Source organism: Phodopus roborovskii, unplaced genomic scaffold, assembly GCF_943737965.1.
Source record: "Phodopus roborovskii unplaced genomic scaffold, PHOROB, whole genome shotgun sequence".
Classification (NCBI taxonomy): domain Eukaryota; kingdom Metazoa; phylum Chordata; class Mammalia; order Rodentia; family Cricetidae; genus Phodopus; species Phodopus roborovskii.
In genome coordinates, this window is record NW_026126546.1 from 9,626,847 (window position 1) to 9,642,227 (window position 15,381).

At 40.9% G+C, this 15,381-nt stretch overlaps 2 protein-coding genes across 12 annotated transcripts in view; one reads left to right on the top strand and one right to left on the bottom strand.

The window, feature by feature from the left end:
- Depdc5 (DEP domain containing 5, GATOR1 subcomplex subunit) overlaps window positions 1-15,381 on the bottom strand; it is a 113,988-nt gene that overhangs the window by 25,416 nt on the left and 73,191 nt on the right. For 9 of the 11 annotated variants that reach the window (XM_051200450.1, XM_051200452.1, XM_051200459.1 and 6 more), the window contains 3 exons: window positions 8,937-9,042; window positions 6,452-6,517; window positions 120-253 (listed from right to left, as the gene is read on the bottom strand). In XM_051200450.1, coding sequence (XP_051056407.1) covers window positions 120-253; window positions 6,452-6,517; window positions 8,937-9,042 — 306 coding nt within the window. The remainder of the gene's footprint in view (window positions 1-119; window positions 254-6,451; window positions 6,518-8,936; window positions 9,043-15,381) is intronic. The other 2 variants (XM_051200455.1, XM_051200454.1) reach the window with 1 other exon arrangement.
- Window positions 10,158-10,440, top strand: LOC127233820 (40S ribosomal protein S21-like). Its single transcript, XM_051200469.1, has one exon. It carries the CDS (start codon window positions 10,158-10,160, stop codon window positions 10,407-10,409), a length of 252 nt encoding a protein of 83 aa, XP_051056426.1. The 3' UTR covers window positions 10,410-10,440.

The window sequence follows — 15,381 nt, forward strand, 5'->3', positions numbered from 1 at the left end:
CCACTTATGAACTGTACCAGTTAAAGCAAGACCCAGAGCTTTGGACTCCCAACTACTATGTCCTTGGTTAAACTTTGCCCATCCAATGGGAGCATCAGTTTGGTCATTCTGAAGCTCACCTGCAGTCAGAGTTTGCAACGGGAAAGGCCTGTTCTCCTATGTTCTGGTTGCTACCTCTATCCATAGACTGGCATGTGCTGACCCCCAAACTGGCACCATCCAATACCAGAGCAGCTGTTTGATCCACAGATGCCTGCAAAAGGGTAAAAAAATTAGTACATGGATCCAAAACTAACCAAAGGAAACAGTAAATAAACTCTCTTGGTTTATTAAGTTAACAAGTATAATATAGAAGTTTATGCACATACATGACAGCTACTTACATGTGTGGTTTGTTCCATTCCTCCCATTCTTAGTCCCCATTTATCCCTGCTGGAAGAGCCAAAGGAGTCGAGAGACCACACCCAGTCAGGGGTGTACTACCCTTGTCAGAGGAATTAAGGATTTATATTCTCTAAACCAAGGCAGACAGAGGCCAGGCAATTACAATAATCCTAAAACCAAAGCAATCTCTTCAGTACAAGACCCAAACCACAAGACTGACACCAAAGGAAATTCTTCATCAAAAGAACATAGAAAGCTGGGCAAAGCAGTGTACCCCTTTAATTCCAGGATTTGGAGGCAGGCTGATCTCTGAGTTTGAGATCTCTGGTCTACATAGAGAATTCCAGGTCAGCCAGACCATACAGCAAGATCCTGTCTCAAAAAAAAAAAAAAAAAAAAAAAAAAAAAAAAAGAAGAAGAAGAAAAAGTAGTCAACCAAAGAAGCTAGTCAAAATCATCCCTAAGGAGACCAAGAGGAGGAAAAGAAATTTGGGAAAGACAGATGGCATCCCAGGAGGGACCTTCCATCTACCATGGCTCAGCCTTCCCACCCCAGTCCTCTTTTCCTGTGTTTGTCAGTGGTGTATGTTCAGCTTTCTAACAGCCCAGATTCAAATCTCAGAGGCATCTCTAAGTAAGTTCTCTCCTCTAGCTTCATCCTGGGGGGGGGGGGCGTCTAGTCCTCTGACCTTCCCTCGGGAAATTCACATGCACTAGGTCATCATGTTCTCCCTCCATCTGAGAAGACCTTGTCCTAAAACTGCAGCCCTTCTCCTGAAAACCCCCTATGAGCCATTCCCATTAGCATCTTCCTAAAAAACAGTACCAACCTGCCACCCTGTTACTCTGAAATCTTGCATATCTCTGTGTACCACCACACTGTGAACTCTACAGAACACATCTGACTTGTGATCTCATCATAATACCAACTGCTCACCAAGTCCACCCTTCCAATTAAATAACCCTATGAGTTCTGCTGTTCTGTGGTTCCTTATCTCACTGACTAAAAAGCCACTTCAATGGGTGCTTCACCGCCAAATGCTGATCCTTCACTGTTTCCTGCAGCAGACTTCACTGGGGTTGCTGAGGGAGCTGCTCCGGAAAGTAGTCTACCTGTCTCATTTCCTCTAAGGGTCCTGAAGTGCAGGACTATGCCCCGCTTACCTAAATCCCTGCAGCAGCCATGAAAGGTTACACACCAGACCAAATGTTTAGTAAGAACTGACTACACCTTTCAGAGCACTTCTAAAGAATAATAAAAGCCTTAACTTACAGTTCTTGAATACATTCTTTAGACAGAGCCTTCTATTATCAGATACTTTGTTGATGATGTAAATATTGCTATTTCTAAGAAAGGCTTGTCATCTTAGCGCTATAGTCACTTGGGATCAAATGAGTCTTTGTCATGGGGTGGACTGTTCACTGTAGGATGTTGAACAGCAGCCCCACGCCCACGTTAGATGCCAGTAATACCAGCCATAGATGTGTCAAAGATGTCTCTAGAGGGCTGCAGAGATGGCCTAGAGCTTAAGAGCACTGGCTGCTCTTCCAGAGGACCCCGGTTCAATTCCCAGTACCCACAGGGGAGCTCACAACTGTCTGTAACTCAGTTCCAGGCAATCTGACACCCTCATACAGACATACATGCAGGCAAAACCCCAAAGCACATTAAATAAATAAATCTTTAAAAAAATTTTTTCTAGATATTATCAGCTGTCCCGAGATTAAAAAAAAAAATGCTCTGGCTTTAAAAGAACCACTATGTTTTCCCACAGCAAGGCTCAATGATTTAAAAAGCAAAGAAAAGCAAAACAAGGCAAAACAAAACAAAAACACAAGAAAAGCCAACCATGTAGGTTTCCATAGGCATCAACACCCAGAAGTACAGCAGGAGGCAGCCAGCAATCACCAATCACCACCTGTGCACAACCACTAAAGCTTAGGAACAGGTACCAAGCTCTAGCATTAAATCAAACCAGCTAATTAAGGGAGACCAGGCCCAGCACTTAACACACAAGAGTAGCACAAAGGGCCTGCTTTCTAGGTCTCAATAGTAAGTTCCTGGCGAGACTGGGTGGGCTATGTCAGACCATGTCAAAAAGGAAGAGGGCAGAGTGAGAAAAGGAGGCATGGTTCTTTCCCAATAAAACTTTATTTACAAAAGCAAAATGGTGGGCCAGGTCTATCCCATGGTTGCCAACTCTATCTTTCATGGATGCACATTTTAGTCAGATAGCAATAACAGAAAAAGTTATGTTTTCCTGAAAACTTTATCTGTCATTTTTGTCTGACAACTCTGAGTCTGAGGAAGATGTTTCCCATACTTCTTTGACTATCAGAAGCTTAGAGCTGAATTTAGTATAAAGTTCTAGCTGCTTTGCAAGGCCTTACACTATATTGCCTTTTCTTTTCTTGAGTTTCTTTCATCTAGGCACATTTTTATGTGGAGAGGGAGGGAGCACTCACTGGACTTGGTGGGTTATTAAAAAAAAAAAAAAGATTTTGACATGAAGTTGTTAGGGAGATGTAGGGTAAATGGCTATAATATAAATATAATATATTCATATATGAAATTACCAAAAAGTAACAAACAAATATGCACTAAATTGACATAATTCAGCTTCATTACTAATAGTTACTCTTTGGTGTCAAGACACCATTACCTTAGGAAATAAAATTCCATGGATGGCTGGGTGGTGGTGGTGCACATCTTTAATACCAGCACTGAGAGGCAGAGGCAGATGGATCTCTGAGCTTGAAGCCAACCTGGTCTACAGAGTGAGTTCCAGGTCAGCTAGGGCTACACAGAGAAACCCTGTCTGAAAAAAACAAAACCCAAACCAAACCAAACCAAAATCCCATGGATGACCAAGTCTTTTAAATGGCATAGTATTTGCATATAAGCTGTGCAAATCATCCTGCATAGTTCACATTCTCAACCTTCTGACATTTCAACACAACACTGTCATCCTCAAAGTCACACTCTAGAATCACAATCCAGTTACAAAACAAAACACAGACTTTTAAAAAATTAAAAATCTCCTAACGTTTCAAGTGTATTATTTTGTGTTGGAATGTATTCACAGCTGTCACGCAGCACATGCAGCCCACAGGCTGGACACAACTTGCATGAGTTTAAATCATCTCTAAATGACTTATAATACCTAATACATAGAACAGCTATAAAAGCAACTGTTATACACCAATTGAAGAATAAGCTAAAGGAAAAAGGTCTGTACATGTGTTCAGGGTAGACAAAACTTTTTTCTCCCCGATATTTCTGATCCATAGTTGATTGATTGTGGGTGGATGTAGAGGGCCAATATACTCTTTTTTTTTTGGTTTGGCTTTTGGAGTCTGTCCTGAAACTTTCTTTGCAGACCAGGCTAGCCTCAAACTCACAGAGATCAGCCTGCCTCCCCAGTGCTGGGATTAAAAGCATGCACCAATACCTCCTGGCTTACACTAATTATAGTAACAGCTGATACTGACTATATACTGATCATCTACCTAGCATCATGCTGTACATTGTGCTAATTTCTAAACATATAGGTATTTTCTATAGTTTTTAATGATTGACAAAAGATATGCTTGTACTATAATAAAAAATGTGTTAATTGTGATTTCTTTCCTTTATAATTTGTTGAAAACATTAGGTTCTAAAGCACAATTAGTTCTGAAGCATAGTCAGTACTAAAGCACCTCCTTGGTCTAGCACTGAAACCAAGATTTGAAATTAGGCCTCTCTCCACTGTATGTTAGAAAATTAACATAAAATGTGTTTGTATATTTTATAATAAAAATAATAAAGGTATGCAATTTAATTGTGTGTACATACAGAGAGTTCCCTTAGTGCCAGTAAGAGTTGAATTTTTAAAAAATATATAATTTATTTTTATTTTATATTCATTGGTGGTTGTGTGAAGGCATTGGATCCTTTGAAACTGGAGTTACAGACAGGTGTTAGCTGCCATATGGGTGCTGGGAATTGAACCTGGGTCTTTTAGAAGAACAGTTAGTGCTTTTAACTACTGAGACGTGTAAGCCACCATACCTGACTTAATTTACACATATTTTTACAACACCAGGAAAGATAAACATTCATTTATATGCAATGCTCTATGAAATCGCCCTTTACTTGCTATTTCCAGTTGTAGGAACTTACCTACCTTTGTTTTAGAGGTAAAAACCACCACACAAAATAGACCATTGATTTCTATTTCAACTCTGTTGACATTTCTTATACTAAATTCTAAGACTAAAACATCAATAAAGAATCTCTTATTCCAAAGTAGAAGACCTTGGGGCTGGAGAGATGGCTTAGTGGGTAAGAGCACCTAATATTCTTCTTAAGGATCTGGGCTCTACTCCCATCACCCAAATGCAGTTCACAACCATCTGTAAGTCCAATTCTAGGGGATCTGATGCCTTCTTCTGGCCTCCAAGGTCACTGGGCACACATGTGGTACAAAGGCATACATAAGGGCAAAACACCCATACAAATAAAATAAAATTAACAGTTAAAAAATTATGGGATGGAGATTTGACTCAGTGATTAAAAGCACTTATTGCTCTTATAGAGGACCCAAGTTCAAAGCCCAGCATTCACATGATGGCTCACAACCATCTGTAATTCGAATCTAGGTGACCCAATGCCCTCTTCCAGGCATGCATGTGGTGCACAGACATATACTCAGTCAAAACACTCATACACATAAAATAAAATAAACTTAAAAATTTTTTTAAAAAAAAAGAAAGTAAAAGACTAAAGAAATCAGCTTGAGTCTGCTTTAATTCAAAATACAGTACACCTCCTATACTCAGATGAGAGAAGCTTGGTTGAGAACTCAGGACCTGACAGGAATTGCACATGGCTATTCAATTCTCAGGTAAGGTTTGCAGATAGATGTGGCAATGCCCACTCTTAGAAAACCAAGACTCCAATGTTAACTAAATCTTAGTCTCCCAGTACTGTTCAGAGGACATTATAGGGGCTCAGCTACCCACTAATGTAGTGACTTTTTGCCACCAATGTCTTTAAGCCTCATTTTTTTCATTTGGAAGATGGGTATAATACTTTACAGGTTGTTACAAAGATTATGTTCATGAAACACTGGCAAAGTGGGCACTCGATGAGCTGCTTTTCTGACTCCCACTAAATAAAGACTCTAACTTCTCCTACTTCACAAGTCCCCTTCTCCTTTGCTAGACCCACTCTGTATAACCCGTATTCATTCAGCTCTCTAACTAGGTCTCCACAGTTAAGTCAATTTCAGATAATACTTACAAGCCAGCAGACCAGTCAAAACAGTAATTACTAATGCTAATTACAGAGTGGGTTTTGAGTCAAGCCTTGTAATGTAAATCCCAGTTCTATTCTGTACTGTAGAAAGCAACTTCTTTGTTCTTTATTTCTCCACTTATAAAACTGGAATAAAGCTTTTACTTAACTTTAGGTTATGCTATAAGGTGAAATGAGATAATAATAACACGTTAGGTGATGTGCTAAGTAAGGAATTTTAAGGCCTAGAAGGTCCTCAATGACCTCATCCAAACCTTTCATTTGACAAATAAATGAAGCCTAGAATGAAAGTGAGCTGCCCAGGGCCACACACCATTAGCCTATGACATAGCTCAGGCCTATTTATAAATGCTGGTTATTTTTCTCCCCACCATTCCCTGCCATACTGTTATAAATTTATCTTGGCTGTACCAGGAGGAGGAGAAAAGTAAGTGTTCAATCCTTAAATATACACATTTCATAATGCTCATACAATTGAAAAGGGCAGATGCTGCAGTGTAGCAACAATGAGATTCGTGGCAATCGGGTGAGCCACACAAGTAGCAATGGGAAGCATCTTGTTCAGCACTGGTGTGCTAGGCTGTCCTCTTATACCAATCTCTCCACTCCTCTTTGCTGCTCTGAACACCAAGATACCTCAGAGCCAAATTCAATTTCAGACGTCCCTCAGACTCAGATTCAGTCCAATTTCATCTGCTCAGAGGTAAACAGAAAGCCAGCTTGTGCCAACAGGATGGGCTTGCACAGGCTGGCGTTTGGACTAACCTGAGGGTAGAAGGCAGATGATGCTGTGCGTGGGCTGCGGACAAACTCCATAAAGAAGGCCCCGTCCTGAAGTCAGAGGAGAAGGAAGCAACAGCAGCAGCAGCAGGTGTAAGGTAGCCAAGAGATGGATTGTGTATGAGAACAGGAGGAGAGGGGATGAAAAATAAGTAAATAAATAAATGAAAACAAGGAGGAAAGGAGAAAATCAGGACATGAGGGAATGGGTGGTAGTGGAATAGGGAGCCCAGAAAGACAATATCCAAATGCAAAGCACTAGCAAAAAATCACACTTCAATTAGCGGAATACCATCTGTGTGGGTGAAAGGTACAGCCAAGCTCCTTTTGTGTACCTATGGCTTGGATGCTTTTAACTTCCTTCAGACCTATGGCAAGGAAGAGGGAACAGTGGGGTAAAGGCAGCAGTGACTTCTTGTCCTTCAGTCTGGCTGGATAACCAACAGCCCTCTGGAAGAGAGACACTGAAGCCTAAGTCTGCCTGCTAGTTTCTAAATGTAGCAGCGAAGAACCAAAGAAAAAAGTCTCGCTTAATCTTCTGTGCATCTAGTGGGTGCAGAGGCTGCTGTACCTGCTTCTCTACTGCTTTTGTGAAAACCAAGAAACTAAAGTGGGATTCCTGAAGCCATCAATCACCGTGCTCTACTCATGGCTGGGTACAAATGACAAATAGGACATTTCCAAGAGCTTCTGGTCCTTCAGAGCCTTTTTACTTTGCACACTTGATTATCACTGCAATGCAGGAGTGGTAATGGATCAAGGTCTCTGCTCTTCTTCAGTTCTAAAGGTTAAACTGGAAATATTTGGGTGCTCATTTTATCACCATGGCCGGTATCCTAACAGCCACTGGAAACTCAAGTAGCACACCCTGGAAAGGCATGACTGAAGATGCAGATGCATCACACACTCCTTAAGAGGCACTGCCTCCAGACATGCCAGCAGGACATCGCACTGCATTTTTGCTTTCAACTTCCTAAACCAGGAGTACAGGCCCAGCACCATGGCTTTCAGAAGACAGATGAGTACAGTGACCATCCCAAACAGCAATCTAGTTTGTGGTCTCTAGTGCATTTCAACCTTCCTATAATTTCTTTACTTGTCGATCTGGTCTTTGGCACCATCTCTAATCCTGAGAAACGACAATGTATAAAGGTCAGAAAAAGGCTGGTTGGTATTAGTCCATCCCAGAACATGGCTGCTGAGGCACTGATGGTACTGCGAGACCTGTCACAGAAATGAGGCTTTTCTTTTTTTTCTTTTCTTTTTTTTTTTTTTTTTTTGCGCCAACAGAACTTTTTTTCTGTGTACAGTCTTTGTACATAGACTCTCCTTGGGACCTAAAGCTACTCCCTTGAGCAAGGGTCAGCAAACTACAGTTTGTAAACTAAATCTGGTCACTCATCTGATCTTCACAGGCTGTGAGCAAATAATGGCTTTTATAATTTCAAATGGTTATAGAAGTACTTATGCAGGACTCCAATTTGGCCCATGAAGCCTGAAATCCACACATAGGATTACTGGTTTCTGGTCCACAGTCTCTAAGCTGCCTATAGCTTTGGTTAATACTTTTCTCATATTTTAATCCCTAGAGTATAATTCTAGTAATTTATACCAAGGTAATCAAATAACTGTCATAAGGAAATTCATTAGCATCATTTATAATTTTAGATGCTATAGATTAAATTCTATACAATTGGCAAAAATTTTTTCCTCCCAAGACAGTTGTTTCTATGTAGCCCTGGCTGTCTTGGTGCTTGTTCTGTAGGCCAGGCTGGCCTCGAACTCACAGAGATCTGCCTGCCTCGCTGTCCCATGTGCTGGGATTAAAGGCTTGCTCTATAACACTCAGCTAAAATTTATTTTGAACATGAGAAACCATTTACATTTTAAACAAGCTTTCTATATTTATGCAGTATTGGGAAGCAAGCCCAAGGCCTTGAGTATGTAAATTGAACACTACCTCTGAGCCATAACCCCAGCCCATAGCTACTTTAAATGTTGTGTTTTAGGGCTTGAGAGTTTAGTTTAGTTTAGTTGTAGACTCTTGCTTAGCATGTAAAAGGCCTTGGTTGAATCTCTAAAACTTAAAACAGAAAAACAAAAACAAAAACCCACAACTTTTAAAAACATGACATGTTTTTACATGAGTAAAATTAACATATACAAAGTTAGACATATATAGTATGGCCAAAATTGTGAGGGTGACCCTGAAGGGAATCTAGATGGCAAATTCTACAGCTCAAGTCAGCTCTCAGGCCTGGACCAATACAGTTGTGTGTGCTTGATTCACAAGCTGCACCTGGATAGAAATCACTTACTACCATCTGCAGGAAGGTTCCCTGGTGAGGGACAAGAGGACCTCTGGTAGAATGAGTCTACAGCTTCAGCACAATGAATCCTGCATTCACAGCTATGTCATGCTTTCATCTGGGCTCCTGAGAGCACACAGCACGGCCAACTGCTGCTTTACCTTCCGTGGGCTGTCCACATAGGTGGGAGTCATAGCAACACTGCTGCTCTCAGCTGCCTGAGTGGAGCTCTTTCCATGCACAGCTGCCTGCTGTTCTCCTAGGCACCTGAAGGAAGGAAAACACATGACTGAAGTTTGCTGGAAGATCTCTGGAGAAGACCCACGTGAGTCTACATGAAGACAGCACAGCCGTTTCCTCCTCTGAAACACGCTTCTGCCTTGCTTTTCCTTCAGCTCCCCCCGCCACCCAGAGCACCCTTAATACCATTAAACTGTCTTAAACGGCCCTTTGTCCCCCACAGTATATCAGAAAACAGCCCAATCAAAAACCTTCCTAAGGCTGGTGAGATGGCTCACGGGGTAAAGGTGCTTGTCACCAAACCTACCGACCTGAGTTTGACTACTGAACGCACATAGTAGAAGAAAAGGACTAACTAACTAGTTGTCCTCTGACCTCCCCAACACTGTCATGTGTGTATCCCACACACACAAAATAAATGTGATTAAAAAAAAAAGCATTCCAAGAATCAGGGTGTAGTGTCATACACTTTAATCCTAGGTGGATCTCTGTGAGTTTGAGGACAGCCTGGTCTACACAGAGAGTTCCAGAACAGCCAGAGCTGCAAATTAGAAACCCTGTCTCAAGAAAGATCAAAAATTTAAAAAAAAAAAAAAGCATTCCAAGAAAGACAAAATATCATATGTAGAATCTAGATGTGTATGTATGTACATGTATATATATATATGTACATATATATTATATAATATATATGATATATAAACAATATGGCATAGAAAGAAAGAACACAATTAAGGAGGGAAAAAGAAGGAGGGAAGGGCGGGGAATGGGAATATGGGCAAGGTATGATGATACATGCACACATATTTCATAACAAAACCCATGATGTTTTAAGCCATACTTTTGAATACTAAAATTTTAGTTTAAGAAGAAAATCACTGTGCAGCTGGAGAGATGGCTCAGTGATTACGAGCACTGGCTGCTCTTCCAGAAGACGTGGGTTCAAGCACTAGCACTCACATGATGACTTCACTTCAGTTCCAGGTGATCCAAAGCCTTGTTCTGGCCTCCTTGAACACAGGCAAGCATGAGGCACACAGACATACATGCAGGCAAAACACCCATACACGTTAAAAAAAAAAAAAAGAAGTCATTGCGGCTTTCTGCGCTCCGCTGGCCTACAGAGCAGGCATGGTCTCCAAATGCAGAATGACGCCAGCGAGTTTGTGGACCTGTGCATGCCTCAGAAAGGCTCCGCCAGCAATCGCATCATTGGTGCCAAGGACCACGCATCCATCCAGACGAATGTGGCCAAGGCTGACAGGTGCACTGGCCGGTTTAATGGCCAGTTTAAAACCTATGCTATCTGCGGGGCCGTTCGCAGGATGTGCGAGTCAGACGATTCTATTCTCCGATTGGCTAAGGCTAATGGAATCGTCTCAAAGAACTTCTGACCAGAAGAGATGGGAGAATATTTGTCATAAATAAAAATTAAACAGTAATAAATAAATAAATAGTCATTGTGGGCTGGCATGTGCCTGCAGTCCAAGCTCTTTGAAAGGCTGACCAAGATGATCATTTGAGCCTAGGAGTTTTGAGCCTAGGAGTCTAGGTAACAGTGAGACCTCACTCATCCAACAAAAACACATTCTGAAAATCAGCACTGCAGTGATGTGCAGCATCAACTAACTAGGGGGATATCTATTAGTTCTCCATACTTTAAAGAAATTTATGTTAAATTTTTCTGACATAATTATATTCCCTCTTTCCCCAGGTTATAAAGTACAACAAATAAGATTTCCTTCTGATATGTCATTATCTCAGTTCTAATGTATATTAATGCACAACTACATGTTCATTTTCCAATTTTCTCCCAACTAAAATTAACTGAATGAAGTGTATCATAAGTATTATAAAGATGGCTTAAAGTATATGGAAGATTAAAAAATCCCTGTCATGGTAGCACATACCTATAATCTTAGAGATGGGGAGGTTGGACCAGGAGGATCATGAGTTCAAGTCCACCCTAAGATATATATATATATATATATATATATATATATATATATATATACACACACACACACACACACACACACATACACATACACACACACACACACACACACACACATACACACACACACACACACACACACACACACACACACACACACACGTAAAGCAAGGGCTAGAGATATAGTTCAGTGGAAAATTCTGAGTATGTGCAAAGACATGTGGCCAATTTCTAATACTTCTTCCCCCTAAAGATTAACTGTAAACTCTTGTACGTTGTTTTCAGATTTCATTTGTATTACTTAGTAAGTTTCAAAAGATCCATATGGTCTTAAGTGTTTTATCATTGTTGTAATATGGATAGGATCTTCCCCAATTATCTGTGAGGTGCAGACTTACATCCCCATGTGAACACCCAAATTCCCAGAAAACAGAGTCCTCTGAAGGGCAGCCAGTGCTCTAAACTACTTAGCCATCACTCCAGTCCCTTTTGAGACAGGGTCTTGTGCAGCTCAGGCTATCCTTGAACTTGCTTTGTCCCCCCAGTGCTGGGATTAAAGGTGTGTGCTACCATAACCAGGCTTTTAAATCTTCCATATATATTAAACCACTTCTAAATTATATTAAATATATGATACCCAATATAATGTAAATAATACATTCCATAGCATTGTTTAGGAGATAAGAAAAAAGTCTATACATTTAGTACAGACTTTATTTAAAAGAAAAAAAAAATTACATTTATTTACTGGGGTGGGGTGTGGCTCCTGCCACAACATCCATGGAAATCAAAGTCAGAGGACAACTTACAAGAGTTGTTTGTTTTTTTTTTTTTTTTTTTTTTTCCCTTCTACCTTATTGGTTCTGGGGAATGCAGGTCATCAGGCTTTGCAGCAGGAGCCTTTACCCACTGATCCATCTTGCCAGCCTTAGACTCAATTTTAGATCAGTGGGTGGTGAATCCGCAAATATATCACCCACAGACAAGGAGGACCAATTATATTGCTGCTGCTGTATACTTCAGAGCCAAATCCTTAGCAATGGCCTATTTTCTTCAGCAGCTGGGAGCATTATTTAAGGGGGAAGGACAGCTCCAACCACAAAGCAGGTTGGTCTAAACTGAATAACCACAGTAGATGAATGGTGTGTGTGCTGTCAAAACCCAGATTACCTCTGAAAGCTGTCCCATCTAGCTCCAGGGTGTGTGTAGGGCCCAAGGCTGTCACTGGATATGTGATAACACTCCCTCCCACAGATGTGGAGCTCAAGAATTCGCCTTAATAAACAGTTTACATATGAAATTCTATCTTGGGTTGTTTCCCTGGTAACCTAATCTGTAACATCTCTTATTTTCTGACTCTGTGTGTGTGTGTGTGTTGCAGAGATCAAACCCATGTTCTCATGTCCACTATAGCAAGCGCTCTACCACTTTTATTATCTATCAGATAATCAAATATAAACAGAAGATAAACAAAAACAGAGGATAATTTATATTGATATGGAGAGACACCTGCATATTCAGCCATTAAAATGACATACTCTGAGACAATTTTGTTTACTCTATTCCCTGTCTACTCACACCAACCAATTACCTTGAAACAAAATTCACATATCCCTTTATCTATAACAGTATCTCTAAAAGAAAATAACTTTATTTATTTATTTATAGAAAGGTTTCTCTGTGTAGCCCTGGCTATCCTGAAACTCACATTATTGACCAGGTTGGCCCTGAACTCACAGAGATCCACCTGCCTCTGCCTCCCAAGTGCTGGGATTAAAGGCACACACCACTAATGCCCAGCTGAAAATAACTTTTAAAGAAACATAACCACAATCAAATATTTCCCCAACTGTTTCAAAAATATTAGTGTGTCCAAAACAAGATCCTATGAAGGCCTCTGTTTTGCAGTAAGTAATTTCTTAAGTCTCTTTGAAGATCTAAACTCCTCTCTCCTTATCCTTGTAGTTCATCCATCCCATAAATGTACATAATCTAGATGTGCTGAGCCCATTCCTTAATCACTCCACGTTTTCTTCTCTGTGTCCTGTACTGCCCATGATCTATAAACTATACCTAAAAGTATGCTTGGGTTTAGGTTCATCTGGGGGCACGGATTCCTCTTCTGTGGTGCTGTGTACTGGTACCTGGGTCTGTGATAAGCTGCCTATGCTGCCATTAGCTGCAACTGATGACTCCTAGCTCCTTCAATTCTTCAGTGACTACACACAGTGACATTCTATCATTCTTTCTGTTATTTATTAGCAAGAGTATTTTAGAAAGAAAAAAATCTCCAACTACTTGGTTATTCTGATGTCTAATTTATAGATGAAAAGCAGAAGACACACTTGCTTTTCTTCTTTGCCCACCAGTACCAAACTGTCTCTCTCTTATCACACTGTAATACATTCTACATTTAGTTTGCTTCTGAGTTACAGCCACGAACACACACTCTGACTTTGTCTGGCGTGTCTTGATGGCTGCAGCACAGGGCTGTGACTGGGATGGCAATGGGACACAGAAAGCGTCAGTTACATCATATGTACATAACCGCGCACACTTACTGAACTACATTCTAGGTGCTAACCCCCATATCAGGAACAGGCATTCGTATCTGGGTGAGACTGCTTCTGTCTAATAGCTCAGAACTTTCTACAGCAAATACATGTAGATGTGAGAACATATACAGGGCACACTGTATTCTGAGGAAGGAGGGGAGCAGTCACTCCTATACAAAGGCTGTGCCATATGTGATTGGTGGGACTTACAGGGAAGGCAGGAGGAAGTCAGCTTATACGAACATCAAGAACACAAGTTGGCAAACATCTTTCACACATTTGTAGGTGGACGGGACACTATCACACTGTTAGCCTGCTTTTAGCATTGAACCGCCCTGCATAGGACATGAGAACACTTGTCTGCTTTGATCCCCATTAAGACACATTGGGTTATCCTCTGTAGGCCAGTATCTGCTACCCAGGCCAACCTATTGCCATTAGACAGCATCGTGCACTCCACAAGAGTCTGATCAAGGGTATGTGCCTATAGATAAAAGGACTAGCAGGGAACTGGAGCAAATAGTTACAGTAAGATGGCAAAACTCTAAAAAACGTAAAGCCCTTTCTCACGTTGCTGTAACATTCGTTTTCACAACAAATTTGTCTGACTTTGCTTAGTATAGTAGAAAGAAAAATAATGCAAATAGCTGGGCAGTGGTGGTGCTCACCTTTAATCCCAGCACTCAGGAGGCAGATTTCTGTGAATTCAAGGCCAGCCTGATTTACAGAGCTAGTTCCAGGATAGCTAAGACTACACAAAGAAACCCTATCTGAAAAAACAAACAACAAAATAATAAAAAGAATAGCAACAAAAAAAGTACTGTGTAAATAAACACTATATAAAAGTCTAGCTCCTATAATCTCTTAAAACCTACCTTCAGCCTCCCCCAAACCTAGCACATTAGCCAGGAGCTAACCTGGGACAAGGAAACAAAGGCCTCAGGTCCCTGACCTGGCTCTTGTCACACTGGGGAATACTACAAGCACAAGATGGCTTGCTCTTCTCAGTCTGAGCAGAAAGAGGCTCATTGGTGCATACTAAACAGTGACTCACGAACAAATTCAAATACGAACTTTTTACCCCATCTTCACACCACCCCAGAAACACGTGCTCCTTGTTCTTTTCTGCAGTCAGGGAGAACCTGCTGGCAGAATCTTGAGGCCTTCCCTACAAGAAGCCAGCATTCTCAGGAGATCTCAACCTCCCTTACCTCTTCCCATTTGCAAACCTGCAGGCATCTACTGTTTGTTTGTCTATAGTCCTTCCTTTTCCACCTAAACTCTAACTCCTGGTACCCACCCATCAAGCCATTCTAGGCATAGGACATATCTCTGAAAACACACTGTGCTGGATAGTTTTAGCCAAAGACACAGGCCAGAGTCATCTGAGAAGAAAGACCCACAGTTGAAAAATGCCTCTGTAGGATGGTGTTGTAGGCAAGTCTGTAGGGCATTTTCTTACTTAGTAATTGATGGGGGAGGGCTCAGCAAATTATGGGTGGTACCATCCCTTGGCTGGTGGTCTTGGGTTCTATAAGAAAGCAGGCTTAGCAAGCCATGATAAGAAAGCAGCACCCCCTCCATGGCCTCTGCATCAGCTTTTGCTCCTGTTCTGACTTTAATGACAAACAGTGATGTGGAAATATAAGCCAAATAAATCTTTTCCCCAAGTTGTTTTTGATCATGGTATTTTATCACAGCAATAATAACCTTAACTAAGATACACATTTTCTCCAAAGACACTAAAAATATATTCCATGACATTAAGGAATTGTAATTTTTATGGTAAATTACAATGATTAAATTGTTTTGAAGTGACACTTTTTATTGGGGAGCACACATGCCACAGTGCAA

Coding starts and splice junctions, on each gene's coding strand:
- LOC127233820 (XM_051200469.1), top strand. CDS start 10,158: ATGCAGAATGACGCCAGCGAGTTTGTGGACCTGTGCATGCCTCAGAAA.